The sequence below is a fragment of the Cynoglossus semilaevis genome, chromosome 9 (assembly GCF_000523025.1).
Source record: "Cynoglossus semilaevis isolate Cse_v1.0 chromosome 9, Cse_v1.0, whole genome shotgun sequence".
In the NCBI taxonomy this organism is placed as follows: Eukaryota; Metazoa; Chordata; class Actinopteri; order Pleuronectiformes; family Cynoglossidae; genus Cynoglossus; species Cynoglossus semilaevis.
The window spans coordinates 18,336,139-18,352,679 of record NC_024315.1 but is presented as its reverse complement, the minus strand read 5'-3'; the positions used below and the strand labels follow the sequence as shown (position 1 = coordinate 18,352,679).

The following is a 16,541-nucleotide window of genomic DNA, read 5'->3' as shown; positions in this document are numbered from 1 at the left end:
TGTGTGTTTGTCATTATCATTGTGTGTGCATCTGATAGGTATGTGTGTATGTGTTTGTGTGTATGTTGTGTGTGTGTCGTTTCTCATGGTCGGGTGTGTGTGTGTGTGTGTGTGTGTGTGCGTTTTGCGTGTTTATGTGTAGGCATTGAGGCGTTCTTTGGAGCGTGTGGAGTGGATGTCATGCAGCTCCTGCTCCTCCTTGGACTTGATGTCCTCGTACTTCTGCATCCTGCTGGCGTCCTTCAGGTAGCCCCAGTTGGCGGCTAGGGCCATCAGGAAGTGGACCTGAGGGAGGGAGGTAGAAGGAGAGTGGGGGGGAGGGGGGGGGTGAGGAGGTGCGAGTACAAGCAGATGATTTCTTAAATTTGAAGAGAGTTTACTTCAAATATTCAAATACATATATATTTGTAGTATTTGTGTTTTTGAATAAGAAGATAGTAACTACTATAATTTAAGTGAGTTATCAATGCAAAAAAAAAAAAAAAGGTTCAGATTGAAGAACAAACAAAGTGAATTTAGCTTGAGACTCCAGTCAGACTTCTCAAATAGTGGGGCGCAGCCCATCTGGGGGAGCGTAGTGAGGTTCCGAGGGGGAGGGGGCGTCAGGGGCTTACACCCTGGACATAAGTGTACCACACAAGCCTCCCAGTCACTAGGTGGCAGCAACTCATACAGCGTTTTTAATTTTGGTCCTCTGCGAATTTGAGTTTGACACCACTGATCTAGACATGATCCCACTGGTCCTTGATTAGGATTGTGGCGAAGCTAGCATAAAAAGAACAAAACACGTCGATACCAGGGGTTAAACATTTAGCTCACGGGATCAAATTTGGTTCAGGATTTGACTGGTGAGCCGACTCAGTATTAGATGGATGTAGAATGCTTGATATAAAAGAATAAACGTAAACCTTTCAAAGAGAATTTGTTGTCTTCCGCCATCTAGTGGCACCAATAGACATTACAGTCAATTCGTTATAATGCATAGAGCAAAAGGATGTCAGTCTATATCTTATACCAGTGTTTGCCTGGCTGAGTCGGAAAGAACAGCCGGCCGTATCTGGCCCCGCGGGCCATAGTTTGACATACATACTGTATGTCGACGCCCATGTCTACATGAGTACTCAAATCCTGGGAAAATATCATTCTTGATGTGGAGGGAATTTGCAGTTAATTTTCAACCCATCTCAAGTTAACTACTGTATTGACAGTTATGTAATTAATCACGGATAACTGACTAAATTAACCGAACTCCAACTTCAGTTCAGTTTCTGAGCAGTTACTGGCCAAAGTGAAGGGTGGATTTTCTCTTGACTTTAGGCTTTGAGATAGAACGAGGCGCTCAATCATCTAAGAGCAGTGAGTCTCAGAGATGAAGACACCTCGTCAGAAAGTCGTCTTAACCTGGGCCCTGGGGCTGCACTGCAGGGATTACAGCTTCTTATCTGGATCTTAGGGCGTCCACACAGACAGGTTTATAGTATTTATTCAGCAAAGGGTTTCAGAGTCTTTAGATACAGTGTTGTGTTGCCATTGACAATAATGTCTCTCACCATGGCAATGACAGCAGCTCCTGCCCCTGCCAGTGCGCACACAAACAGATGGAAGGTCAAATCCAGCTGTGAAACACACACACAAAATACAAAGGTTAGTGGAAAAAAAAAATAACCCAGTGTTTTCTCTTTAAGTTACACTTTCAGGACAAAATATCTTCTACGCCCTGTGCGATATTTTGTGGTATCTGCATCTGCATCCTCCTACCTCATTGGATTTGCACATCTTGCTGAACTTCTCGGTGTCTGTGCAAAGCTTCCTTTCCTCAGAGACGGTCACGGCTCCTGAGCGAAAGAGCAGAGACAGAACGTGGACGGTGAGGAAGGAAAAACAGAGACCTTTAAAGTTTTGAACGGGGAGATTTGAGGAGGACTGAACCGACTTTCTCCTCCATCCTTGGTTTGAATGTGGACAATATGGCCACATATGTGCAACACATCTAATGTTATTGTCTAAATAGGAGCATTACTTATAATGAAAGAAAATATGGCAGTCTGTGGGAAAACAATTTTATAAGCTCAGACTATTTTATTTTATTTTTTAATTTTTTAATATTTTTCATTATTTCTTCTAACCTTTTATGTATTCATTTTTTATTTTTACTGTTGATTTTAAACAGTGTTTTGGGTTTTTTTTTTTGCATGAACATATTGTCTACTCTGTTGACTGCATTATATTACCATTACGTCATTTTCCCCAAGGAAAAAAAAAATCAATTGATTTCAGGTTCATTTTACAAGTTTGGCCAACAGAGGGCGGTGTTGCGTAGAAGTCAAACTGAACACTGGAGGTGTTATTTTGGTTCTTGTGTGGGCGCCGTGAAGAACATGGTGGACAGTTCCGCCGCTGCGACTGCATCGTGTGAAATAACGGTGTTTACTTAAAGCGACACTTTTTTTTTTTTTTTAGAGTCAGTAGGCTTTATCTACAGACATGTCCTGACACCACATGGTCCACTGTGGGGTTTCTCTCTGTAATGATTTGGCCGTTTTACCAGGCACACAGGTTTTTTTCCGTGTTGTGAGCCAGGTGGGTATTTTCATGAGTCACCTGCTTTATGCAGCAGAATCTTCTCGACCTTCTGTGACATGACTATAAAAGGAGAATATGTGCATTTTGTTAAAGCTTAGCGCCGTGTTTTAACATATATTTAATATAGTTTGTCAATGCACTCACAATGTACTTGAAAATGCAAATGTTTGCAGTAGTGGGGAGGTCTTAGCGTGTATTTATCGTACACATAATTCTGTACATATTTGACCAAAAATTAGACGAACAGATGAACTGTGACCACATACCAAACTGACGCAGGTCCAGACAGAAGTTGGCTCCTTCCACCACACTGGTGTTCTGACACATGGACCAAACGTTGAAGTACATGAAGACGGGCAGGCTGGTAAACGCTGTCACGCCCAGCCACACCAGGAAGAAGAGGTAAGCCAGGAACATCAGCTGTCGGCAAACACAGGTGGCAACGTGTCAATCTCAGATTCAAACACTTGAAGACAAGACAAGGTATGTAAAAGTAAAGTAAACAAGCAAATAAACAAAGACATATTGAAAATAAAGCGTATTTTCAGACACAACACAAAATACTGTTAAAAGTCCTTCAAGTAAGCTCAGGGCTAACTAGCGAAGAACCAAAAACTAGCGCAAGTAGCTAAAGAAGTTAGCTACAGTAATAGCACGCTAGCTACTAGCTATTTCTAGAATATCTAGTAGAAAGCCTACCCGTAGCAATGTGTACTTTTTAAAATGTACTTTTAAGTAGAAAAACAACAAAGACACGTTTTCAGATCTAGTATTGAGTTAATCATAAATACTGGGTCTGAAAAATTTAACAAATGGTTCCAAACGCTTGGCAGAAAAATAGTTAGCCTAAAGCAGGCATGGGCAAACTACAGCCCGAGGGCCAGATGCGGCCCGTTTGGCTTTTTAATCCGGCCCACTATACTTGTCTAAGTTACGTTATTGATTTCTATCATTATACTTCTGTCTTTTCCCTGCAGTGCCTGCATTTCCCCAACTGAGAGCGTAGAAAGGGCTAAAAGCATTTTAGCATTTTTTTTGTATGTTTACTTGCTGATTGAAATTGCTACAATTTCTCCTCGCGACATTTAAACGAAACCCAGTTGACGTTTGACTGACTGTTGGTGGTTTTACAGCAGGACAGTGTGTATGAAACGGTCATATCAAATCCACAGGACGGTCCTTACAAAGGCGGTCAGGCAGCGTCCACAGGCAGTGATCTTGAACTCTCCATACAGATCCCTGATGGCTCCGGTGGTGAAGAAGCCCTCCACCAGCAGCAGGACACCGAACAAAAAGAATCCGGCGGCCAGTCCGTAGATGATATACTTCAGGAAGTCGATGCTGCAGAGAGAGAGAGAACACAAAAAAACCCCACATTTTTTGACTTGTATGATGTTTTGTTGGTTGAACTTTTTGCTTCTTCTGTTATATACAGACGTTAGTAACCGATGGCTCAAATTTGTACGGTCAGAGCAGTAAGAGGTACAAGGATGATGTGTTTTAGCTTTGACTTTTAGAGTGCATCTCTGGCGAATAAAAATAATATATAATAAATAATAAATAATATAATAAATAATACTGCCATGCCCAATATACATTAGAAGACAGTGACATTATGATGTTTTTCATAACATTGAAAAAGGAGTCAACATTTTTATAATATTTCAGGTTTTTTAAATGGACTGCACATGGAAGTTGAACGTTTTACTACATTAATTCAAGAGGCAGTCACGCTGCACTACTACCACTGACCAGCAGGGTCCGGTTCTTTAAAAAAAAAAAATCACAGACTTCCGCAGTGTCCATTAAATAATCGTTATAATAAAACGGTGTTATTTCGTTACGTTATCGCCTAAGGAGAACGTGTTGTCATTTCAAATCGACTGAACAGCGGTCACTCACATGGTGAAGACATCCAGTGTTTCTCCCGGGGCTCTAATCACATCAAAGTAGTTCTGGAGAATGCTCACGGTTCCGCTGAGGGCCTCGTGGCCACACCCACAGAACAAGGCCACGCCCATGTACAGGATGATGGTGGCAATGAGTGAGGCCCAGGGCAGGCTCCCCACACATCGCTCACAGCACTCCTTACAGCCTAAAAACAAACAAACAAACAAACAAACAGGTGAACGATCATGTCCGATAAAACATGTGAAATCAACAGGATATACATTTAGAATTAAAGTAGAGTAGATTGATCTATAACAGTGGTTCCTTAAATGATGGTAGTTGAACAGTTTGTGGTACTTGGGCTCCCTCTAGTGGGGCATGGGTAAAATTTCTCATAAGAATACGGTGAGTCGTTTACAGTAGCTGTTAAAGTGTCAGTTGTTGTGATACTTTACTCGACAATTTGATTCCAGATTTCACATTCAATTTCTGTTAGCTCAGTACTTCTCAAATAGTGGGGCGGGGCCCCCTGGGGGGCGGGGGGAGGAGATGCCAGGATGGGCATGAGGAGCTTCCAATAGAATATGGCACGCTGGACATAAGTGTACCACTGCTGTGAATGCTTGAATGATAACAAGCCTCCAGCCACTAGGTGGCAGCAACTCATACACGGGTTTGTACAGATAAAATATACATGTTATCAGGTTCTCAATAGCATTTCAATTCGTAGGGGTGTGGGTCGGATGTTAAGTTAGGGTTCGTTTTGCCATCCAGAAATGGGAATTTCTTCTCCGTGTGTTTTTGCGTTTACGATTCGCGTTCTCTTTCTGTATTATGTATTTGTCCTCATGCGGCCTCAGCTTCTCTTGTGAGGCTGCAGTTGTTCTTATTTTTATCTACAGTGGTTTTGCTGCCGATGTCTTTAAATAAATAGGCCACAGTTTCCTCTCTGAGGAGAGTGAAGACAAACTTCTTAGTCTAGAAGAAGAAAAAAAAAAAAAACCAAAAAACCCCCAGTAGGTTCTGCAGCGGTCAGTTGCGAAAACTGAGCGTCTGCTGCAGGAAATGATGAAAAAGCATATTTATTTTTAAATTGTTTTTCATAAATATATAAGGCCCCCTTTTATGTATTTATTTTTTTTAATTTTTAAAATTTTTTTTAAAGATTTTATAGTAGCAGTTAGCGCCTGCTGATAGGTGGAGTTCACATCTAAAGATATAAAAACCTATGACTCAAACCTATTTAAGCTGTGTATACCCATTCATTGTTTAGTCCATGACAAAATTTATCAAAGCTTTTCATTTTTTTCAGTTTCATTACTGCCACCTGTTGGCTGTATTTGCCGCCGGAAAGAAGCTGGTCCCAATGGAAAATTAGGTGAAAAAAAAAAAAAAAAAAGATTATTCCAACACAGGGTACAGTTGCTGCACATAAACACAACACTACAGCATACATAAGGAGCCATTAGAAGAGTCCGGGTTAAGATTACATTTGCATGACTATGTGTTGTTGATTTATTTATAAGGACATGAACACAATTTCCGCATGATGTACCTTATAGAGCTCCTGTTAGGAACCCAAAGGATTTTGCACAAAAAGAGTTAATGGAGCGGAACCTCTTGATGAACCTTCGGTAAAATGATGATGTGAATGTTAACAGAGCTAACGTCAGGCTTCGGCATTGACTAGTATAACTAGCAAAAGAAGAGATTAATGTATAATGTTGTGATTAGCGGCTGGAGGAAAAACAACGGACCGCAGTCTCCACAGAATAGCTGTGAATGTGCGCGCGCGCGCGTGTGAGTCATCACACTGCCGAGGTTTAATTGACCAGTCTTGTTGCTATGCCGACAGGGGTGTGGCAGGCTGCTGACCCACTTTGCCTGTAGTGTCGTCATGGCAACAGCATGGCTCGGCTGCGAGCGAGTGCTACAGTCTCACTTGTGCGCGCACACACCCGGCGCGAGTGTGTGTGTGTTTTTTTATCATCAGTGTGATAAATGTTCAGCCTCAGTACCGGAGGAACCAACATGGCCGACATGTGCTGAGTACTGAGGTACCATTTTACACGCGCTGACTCCATTTGATAAAAGCAGGAGCCTGGAGCTTCGGGCAGAGCTCTGCCACGTCTTCACACGCATGCACTCCCGCACACCCACATGAGTGGACTCCACAGCATCAGGTTGTTGTACAGATACACCCACACACATCAGACAGTCACTGTGTTGATAAAGCTGTGGCGTCATTGATTCGAACACATCACTGGGACACAGGCTAACTTTAGCGTTTAGATTTTCGTCCAATTGTCAAGTGAGAAGAAAATAATACTTAATTCGTTGCTGTTTTTGTTGCGTCTTATTTTCTTACTGGATTTTTTTTTTTCATTTTTTGTTCAGTGAAATTTCAAAGAAAACAAGCAGAATTTCAAATACAAATATTAGCCCTGAGGGCTAGCTTTGCACAAAACCTTAACCTGTTAAGGGGCTAAACAAAATAAATGTTTTTAGACAAGAAGCAAAAGTTGAATAATATGCATTAATTGGAGCTTAAATCTATTATTATTAAGACAAATTATTTTGTTTAAACCATACTTTTTTTCATTGTTAACTTCAATTTGTAATAATTTAAAAAAACAAAAAAAAAAAAACAACTGGCTTTTGCTTTAGAGTCCAAAGTAAAAATCCACAATTATTTATTTATTATTTATAATGCAGGAGTTTGAACTCTACTACTGTTTCTTCTGTCATTAAGTCTAGTGCAGGCATGGGCAAACTAAGGCCCTGGGCCCGGATGTGGCCCGTTTAGCTTTTTAATCCGGCCCACCAAATTATATGTTTTTTATCATTATACTTCTGCCTTTTCCCTGCAATACTCATGTTTTTCCAATAGCTGACATGGAAAATGATACAAGCATTTTAGCATTTTAGCCGTTATGCATGACTTTTACATGTCATTTATCTGAGTTCAGACGAAAGCTCCATCTATCTGCTCCTGATTTAGGACAATTGTGGCCCACAAGTGAAAGGTTTGCCCACGCCTGATCTAGTGTATATGGAATATGTAGTGACTTAAATGTGTAGAAATGTTTCTCTGGACTTCATTAATGAAATGCAGCTCTCATGTACTATAAGACTAAAAACTTTGAATTTTTCCCATGGAGTTTAGTGCAGGAGAGTGAGCAGCTAGCGGTTTAGGTTTTGAGCCATTAGGGACTATCTCACTGTGACAGAAGCGGCAAAAATATGCTAAAGACGACTTGTTTAAAACCTTTTTTTAGATTCACAGAGTCAGCAGTGGAGCAGCAGCAGCAGCTGTGTTTCTGCAGGCGAAAATTTGCTGATTTTCCTCTGTGCTTCTCTGCGTTTCTCGGTGCAGGACAGTCAGCTGCTGTGGAGCTCCGCGTTTGGAAACGAATGGAAATGAAAATTTAAATAGAGAAAATTATTCATTAACAAAATAAGAAAAAAAAAAAACATTACAAACATAATACTTCAAGGCTGGCTGGTTCGGTTTCCTGTGCACCACCCGTCTGTGTCCAAACACTGTTGTGTCTCATTAGGCAGATATTTGGGCAGAACTGTCCCTTCACACTAACAGGGACAGATTGGACGGTAGAAAAAAAACAAAACACCTGAGGACCATCTGCTTCCCCTTTGATTCTCTACTGTAATTAAGTTTCATGGACATGCATTGGATTTTTTTTTTAACTAATTTAACAGAATTAGCGCAGATTCATGGCTTTTGTTTATTATGTATTGGAGTCAAATCAACGTCAACATCGTTTTTGGGCAAAATTCTTGAACTGAAATTTGATGCAAACCTGTCTGGAAGCTGAAGTCTCCTGTAGGAAAAAATACTACAGGTATTAGTTTGAGAGAAAACTATTAGAAAAAGGAAAACTATATGTACATATATGCATATAATATATATATAATTATATTTATTAAATATATACATAGTATATATATATATACATATATAATGTTTATATAAATATAAATTACTACAGGTATTAGTTTGAGAGAAAACTATATGTATATATGATGTATTATATATATAATTATATATATTAAATTTAATTATATATGTATATATGTATCTATATACAGAGTATACAGATACATATATATTATTATTGCCATAAAAATGATCCATAGGTCTGAATGTCAATTTGAATGTTTGTCTATGTTCTGGCCCCATGACTGTAAAGAATTAAGCAGCAGAAATTTTAACACCGTGAGAAGCGAAAAAAAAAAAAAACGAAGAAGATAGAACGGCCTGAAGATGCATTCATGAGTCATCGTCCTCCTCTAATGGAAAATGACAACTTCACTGCACCATTCGTACAGAGATGTACAGCCGTTCACGCTGTAAACACACACACACACACACACACACACACATTCATACAGTCATGCAATCTCTGCCCTTAATTACATCCTTTATAAATGGACATTAACCCATTGAACTGAATGGAGAGTTCAGGTCACATCTTGAGTCTTAAACTTAAACTTAGTCTTAAACTGTCTTTGGAGGACTAAAAAGAAAAAAATATGTCCGTCATTCTCATTCCCATGCCCTGCCTCTGACCTTATTTACACTGCAGGCGACTCTGAAGTCACTGGATTCTCCTCCTTTCTTCATAAAATATAAAACCTGCAGGGGGCTCCCTGGATATAATCCAGAGCGCTTGTAAAGGGCGACAGTAGGTAAAAAAAAAAAAATACAGTAGTGTGGTGCTGTGTTGACCAGCATCATTTCTGAGGAAACACTAAGGATGAAAAAAATGAATAAATAGATTTAAAAAAAATATAATAAAATATTCTGCTTATGTGCATGATCTCAACATATTTTTCTTTGTTTATTTTATTTAAATATTTTAATTTATTTTTTTGTTTATTCTGCTGCACCACTGTAAAATTAATTCCATTTTTTTAAAAGCTATTCTCTTCTCCTATCGTGACACTTTGATGCAGTAATGTGAATTTCCAGGTGTGGGATCAATACAATCTAATCGAATCGAATCTAATCTGATGATGATGATGATGATGAAGAAGAAGATCTGTAACCATGACAAGCAGAACACTAAGATTACCTGAGGACAGAATGTAAGTGTAGGATCTGATATTTTTGGCGTGTTACAAGTGAGGCATTTCGGTGCATTTTGTTGCTCTACCTTTGAAAGTGTACAGCACCACAGGACAGGGGAGGCTGTTGTCTTTAATACTTATTTCGATGTAACGTTCTGAACAGCGGTATCCTGTTTGAATGTTTGTTTTTTTTCATAAATAAAAGAGTAGCGCTATTGTGTGTCTTCCACATAAGAAACCAGGGACGTGAACGTGAGCGAAAAAACATCCAGAGTTACTATGGCAACAGCCGTGGCGGTGCTGAGCGTCTTTCATCCTGAGTTGCGACAAAAGACAAACAGAGGGAGGAAACTCAGCGGTGACAGCAGTGACTTTTTCAACGAATGGTTGTCAGAGCAGCAGACATGGGGAGGCGCTGTTCTCCTGATCGCCTCTTTTTCACCGACTAAAGTCTGAGTCCCACAAAATTACTGTAGTACGTGTGCTTCTCAAATAGTGGGGCGGGCCCCCCTGGGGGTGCGCAGTGAGGTGCCAGAGGGTCACTCCAATGGAATATGGCACCCTGGACATAAGTATACCACTGCTGTAATGCTTGAACAATAACAAGCCTCCAGTCACTAGGTGGCAGCAACACATACAGTGGTTTGTACAGATAAAACACTATTTATGACCGAAAATAATTGAGCACCACTGCTGCAGACTCACTGACTGAGGCGAGACCTACAACGTGCTGCAGCAGCAGCAGCAGCTCATCGTAAGTCTCACCTCAAGACCCTGACCTCATCACCAACCACAGACTAGGTCACATGACAGAGAAGGAGCCGACAGATGGAGGTTGGTGCTGATGAACAGACAACGCCGACATGAGGTTGAAGAAAATGAAAAATGTCATTCATTTCCCACGATTAGCGCAGTATTCGGTATTGTATTTTAGCGTTGCACAGGACTGGTAGTACTGCACTGTCAGACTCACAGAAATGGCAACTAAAACGTTTAATGATGTACATCGCAAAAAGAAAGGGGGTTTCCAAATTGTGGCGACCCTTGGTGGTGATTATAAAAGATTGAAAAAAAAAGTAGCCTCCAGTAGGTGGTGCTCAAACTGCTGCGTTCCGATTAGCTCGCAATGCATAATGATTTTTTTTTTTTATATTTAATTGTAACATATTAAATTATGATTTATTTCAATTCACAATTGTAAATTACAAATTTGGAAAAAAAAAAATTCTCTTGGTTCGCTCGGGACCAGCTGAGTACGTTAATCCCTCTGCGACCGCAGTGTGAACCCACTTCTGACCACCATCAGCGCAATACTGGACCACAACGATCAACACAGCCACCAGGTGTCCATTCAAACCGAGCGCCTCTAGTGGTCAAAAGGCAGATGGACAGCTTGAACGCGCAGCTATCAAATCAAATCCTCTCAATGGCAACTTGTTGAGCCTGTGTCACTTGTAATTCAGACAGTCATGGAAGAGATAGAAGAGGAACAAAAGTTTCAGCAACATTTACCTGAGGTGGATCGATGTCCAGAGATTACATGAAGCAGGGAGGGCGGAGTGAGTGGACACAGGTGAAGAACATCAGAGCCGGTCAGGTGATCACAGTCAAGACACAAGCCCCGCCCTCTCCCCTGCCCCGCCCACTTCAGTGAAACGAAGAGTGGTTGGTGCTTTTGCCTTACATCAAGAGGATCAGTGGTTGGATCTCTTTTGACGACTGATCTTGTCTTTCCGGAAGACGTGCATGTCTTGCACGTCTTCTTCTTTAGAGTTCACTCTAAATTGACTGTAGGTGTGAATGTGAGTGTGAATAGTCCGGTGACCAGTGTGTACCCTGCCCTCACCCAATGAATCCCCCTCGCAACCCTAACAAGGATCAGGATCCAGAAGACGACGAACGACGACCACAAAGTTGTTGTATCGAAGTTTTCAGCTTCCCCCATAACTTCCATAGAAACCGAAGCGGAGGTTTGACAAAATGACGCCAATTTGAAATGGTTATCGCACAGCATCATCAGTCTTCGAAATGATTTTGGTAGGAAGACAGGTTTGAAAGGAAAAAAAAAAAAAAAGGCTCCATTGATCAGACGGCCGTGAACCAGCGAAGCAGCTGCTGCTCAGGCTTTTCATTTCTGCTTTCTGCGGAACAATAATGAAATTACCTTTCAGAGAGAGAGATGGAGGAGAAACGCCGATGTCGACGCCTTCGTCTGTCCGGCATCACTGTTTCTCTCTCTGTGTCTCTCTGCGGACCCTGCTATAAGTCAATTCATATCGACTGATTCCTCCCTCCATTAAGTTCCTTTCTATTAGTGGTCATAATAATGAAATGGATATGAAGCGGATACACATGGTCTAGTCTAATGGTTCTCACGTCCATCGGTACTTTAACGTTTCAGATCCAGATGACCGTTTACCCTGTTCAATTACTCATTGATCTTTCAAACGTAGGGCCTAGGAGATAGACACAGTACTTGGAACTATTGGTGTTTTAGCCACGGACTCCAGTGTCAAGGATCAAGCAGAGTACCGTAAGATGGTCTACAGGTGAATTTCTGTAGTACCAAGAACTAGGGATGGCGGTGGTAGTACACATTTTCACAGCAGGAAGTAGTACCAGGAACTGCAACAGGAACTCCCGACATGTCGACCGCAAGAAACAGAACTGAAAATGAAAAAAAGGTCTCAGAAATTGAAGTATCGGGAACCGCCAGGAGCTAAGGAGAGTTAGCGTCCCCTGCAGGTAACAGCGTGCAGTGTCACAAGATCTGTCAACGTGAGGCTTTCTAAATAGTATCAAGAATTAGGGATATTGCACAGAACTGTATGTATTTCTATAGGAAACATCAGTACCAGGAACTTATATACACTGAGTGGAACCATATTTGTTTCCTCTTCAACAACCATCACTAAAGACAAAACACAAATACTCCCTAGTACTGGGCTCTGAATAAAGCATCCGGAACTGAATTAGTACTAGGAACCAATGATAGAAAGCTGATCTGTTTGACACTTTTGACCGAAGTGTCAAACGTTTAACGTTTTTTTTTTTTTAATTCCCACTGTGTCACAGTTCAGTTAGTGTCAATGTAATGTTTTGGATAAATAGTTTAAACTGTGTCTCCAGGTGGGAAACACAATTTTGTTTTCCTGAATACAAACAGACCACAGATGATCAGACATTCAGAGCACTGACAGCAGCACAGCAGGTGTTTGTTTCTATTATGTCTGAGAATCAAAGGAATATTCTTCCCGGGGACATCCAGTTGCATTGTGGGATTTTTGACTAGCTTTTATTTAACCAGAAAATCCCTCAAGATTACGATTTTTTGTTTTTTAAACGAAAGACCTACTTTCAGATAACGTATTAAAAATAAATGAAGGTCCTCGCTTATTAACATTACCGACAGCAGGGGGTGCTGTTCTTACAAAGGCTTCATGGATTTAGTGAGTTTCTAGAACAGAGACCTCCAGTGTTTGTGCAGTTCAAAGTTCTTGCAAATGAAACTTATGAAACAGATCCCGTTCACACCACTGATAACAAATGTCTACGTGTCTGACAGCTTAAAGCTCTAGTCCTGATGGACTCTAAACACCTGAGAACTCTAGTCCTGATGGACTCTAAACACCAGAGAGCTCTAGTCCTGATGGACTCTAAACACCAGAGAGCTCTAGTCCTGATGGACTCTAAACACCAGAGAGCTCTAGTCCTGATGGACTCTAAACACCTGGGAACTCTAGTCCTGATGAAAGCTCTAGTCCTGTACTGCAGTGTTCTTACCACCACGGGGCCTAGTCCTGGTATCAACTGCTGGGCCTCGGGCTCATCAGCCAACAGTTGCTAAATTTCTAAATGTTTGAGAAAGACAAGCTTAAACAGGATGCGTCCTCCCACTCTGCAGCTCTATTTCTGGATTCAGTCGACACACCCCTCCTGGCTGCGATTCCTTCGTACTGCAATCGCAGAGTTTATTACCTGGTGTCGCCTTCACTTGTTGTACTATTGCTAATGGGTTCATAATAAAGTAAACAATTTTAAAAAATATTTAAAAACATTTTTAAACCAATTCGAATGGTCAGTGAACATCACGGATTACAGACCAGGGAACTGTTTTTTTTTTTTTTAATTAGGTGAAATATTTTTGGGAAGCATTTCAAGGTATGTGATATGAATGGTGTAAGACTGTAGATTTTAGATTTTTTTTTAAAATTATTTTTCTCTACCCACTATTTTTTTTATGTTTATTCTTGGCTATCCTTATGAATAAAATGAACTCGATAACTTGTTTTTTCACTCTTGTGTTTTGGCTAACTGGGAGGAATTGTTGCTACATTTGAACAAATGTTTTCCTCCAATTCAGATGCTAACCTTTAGCATCTTTTTCCCAGATTTTCCAGTTAGCGCCTGTCAAACCCTGCTTCACTCACATGTTCTATCTCCCCTTCACGGACGGGCTATGGATTTTCCTTCATGGCTGTGAACCACCTGTGTTCTTAAATATTTTATCAGTCACTTTCACACTCACACACACACGCACGTTTAAGTGTTTTGACAGCTGTGTACAATCCTGCTCATCAGAAACAAGCATCGAAAAAAGTGGCAGTGACTGTGGGTTACGAGGAAAACTCGACAGATTATGGGTTAGACGTAATATTTCACAGCTTTTACCCAGTCCTACGGTCTGGAGGCGGTGCAGAAAAACACCCAACACCCACAGATTGATTGACTCATTTGTGATAAAAATGATTTAAAAAAAAAAAAAGCTTAGAAATTGCCCTTTATTTCAGATGTCTCGACGTTGTTGTCTCTCCCTGTGATCCAGCAGCAGCGGCAGCAGCGCTGGTCATTATTTCACAAGAAAGGTGCGACGACGACAACGGACACGCCCATTTTCACCGTCAACGACAACAACAACCATAACATGGTGGGAAGTGATTGAAAAAAAAAAAAAAACAACAACTGGTGTGTGAGGAAGAAGGAAAAAAAAAACAAAAAACAACTGTGTGTGTGTGAGGAAGAAGAAAAAAATGTATTAAATTAATTTTGATTGTCTATATTTTTTAATTGGAAAAATATATATAATGGGAGAAGATTCATTTTGGCCAAAAATGGTTGGTGTGTTGATTGATGACTCTGAATGGAGGATTGAAAAAAAAAGAAAAAGCAAAAATTGAGAAAATGAAATAAGAACAAAAAAAATGGAGTCAAATGATGGAGGATGATGTTAGAACGAATGAAGAGGAAAAGACTGTAGTGATGAAGAGATGTGAAGAAAATGGAGGGAAAGGCTGGAGAGCGACACAGACACCAAGAAAAAAAAAACAACAAAAAAAAAAAAAAAAAAGGGGGAGATGGGCAGGGAGAGCGAGGCAGAGGAGAGGAGAGGAGAAGAGAAGAGGTTCAGACAAGCGTGAAGAATCAACAATAGAGGCTAACAAAGAAAATCCTCAATGGAGGCATCAATCACGGCTCCACTTATCCCCACGGCTCATGATTTTTAGGCTTTTTGAGTTCCAAAAAAAAAAAGAAAAAACACACAAACACACGGTTGGGCCCACACCCACCCTCCCCCCAGCGCCACTCCCACCTCCTCCATCCAACCATGCATCCATCCATCCATCTGTCCATCCATCTGTTCGTCCAGCCTCCAAAAACAACCTCACGGTGTCAAGTGCCAGCTTCTCTTCATCATCATCATCATCATCATCCTCATCTACATCTAAATCCTCTGTTCATCGTCTTCGACCCCCAAAAGCAAATCTGCTTTGTTATGCGTCCGTTCATTACCAGTGCACCACGGCAGATTAAAGACCTGCCTGAGATCAGAGCACAAGATAATGACACTATTAAAAAAATAAAAATAAAAAATCCCAATCAATTATAATAGAAAAAGAAAACAAACATACTTGAAAAAAATTTTTGAAACGTCCCATCAGCTGCATTTTATCAGCGCTCAACACAAAGGAAGCCATCGAAAGGCAGGGAGACGAGAGATGTATGCACAGAACAATGGCAGAAAAGGTGCATCTGATTCCAGATTCAATGTAAATTAAGAAAAATAAGAAAAATAAAAAAGAAGAAGGGAAACATGTCCATCCTCTTACGTTCATGTTCTTTTTTTCTTACCTTTCTGGCTCTGCGAATCATCCATGTTTTCCTCCATCGTGGCAGGTTACAGTCCCTTTGTCTCGGTTTCGTGTGAAAGCTGTTAAAAGCCCCCTTGCTAGCTCTCTCTCAGCAGTGTGTGTGTATGTAGGAGGCTGCCTCCAAGAGTGTGTGTGTGTGTGTGTGTGTGAGTGTGTGTGTGTTTCTCCCTCCCTGCAGATGATGGAGGGGAAGGGAAGTCCCTCTTTTCATGCTCTCTCCTCACTCCCCGGACTCCTCCAGCATCTTTGTAATAAAAATAAAAATAAAAATAAAAATAAAAATAAAAATAAAAATAAAAATAAAAATAAAAATAAAAATAAAAATAAAAATAAAAATAATAATAATAATAATAATAATAATAATAATAATATAATTTTATTTTAATAATATAATTTTATTTTAATAATTAATAATTTTATTTATTTTTTAATAATATATATATTTTATATATACATATACTGTATATATTTTTTTTTTTAAATTGGCGACCTGTGCTGAAAGTGAAAAGAAAAAAAGACGCTTGTACTTGTAACACCCTAGACTCAAGACAGGACACAGACCTGAATACTATGGACCATGGACTAGAGAGTAACTTATAGTTATAGGACTGGATAGTGTTAGTTACAAACACTGAGGTCTTTGGACTGAACTTGGACTTCAAATTGAGATAGAAAATTGTTGACTTCTGACTTCGGAATAGAACTGGACCCAGACTTAAGCATTGAAGACTCGGGACCAGGTAAAGACTAGAACCCCAAAGACTTGGAAGCTGGACCATGGTCAACACTTCCCAACGTCCCCTGCACATGGCTAATATCGGAAGTTCC

General features: G+C 40.3%; 1 protein-coding gene across 1 annotated transcript; it reads right to left on the bottom strand.

Annotated features, from left to right (window-relative positions):
- LOC103384294 (neuronal membrane glycoprotein M6-a) lies at positions 1-15,883 on the bottom strand. Its single transcript, XM_008317763.3, has 7 exons — positions 15,694-15,883; positions 4,486-4,678; positions 3,768-3,924; positions 2,850-3,003; positions 1,759-1,835; positions 1,551-1,616; positions 1-285 (listed from the first exon to the last, which is right to left on the bottom strand). The coding sequence occupies exons 1-7, from the start codon at positions 15,728-15,730 to the stop codon at positions 133-135; spliced, it is 837 nt and encodes a 278-aa protein (XP_008315985.1). The 5' UTR covers positions 15,731-15,883; the 3' UTR covers positions 1-132.
- Positions 15,884-16,541: the final 658 nt, after the last annotated feature.

Excerpts from the sequence above, each read along its gene's own strand:
- LOC103384294 (XM_008317763.3), bottom strand. The coding sequence starts at position 15,730 with ATGGAGGAAAACATGGATGATTCGCAGAGCCAGAAAG. Across the intron at positions 4,679-15,693 it reads TGATTCGCAGAGCCAGAAAG|GCTGTAAGGAGTGCTGTGAG; the intron begins GTAAGAAAAAAA and ends GTTTGTTTTTAG. Across the intron at positions 286-1,550 it reads GAGCTGCTGTCATTGCCATG|GTCCACTTCCTGATGGCCCT; the intron begins GTGAGAGACATT and ends TCCCTCCCTCAG.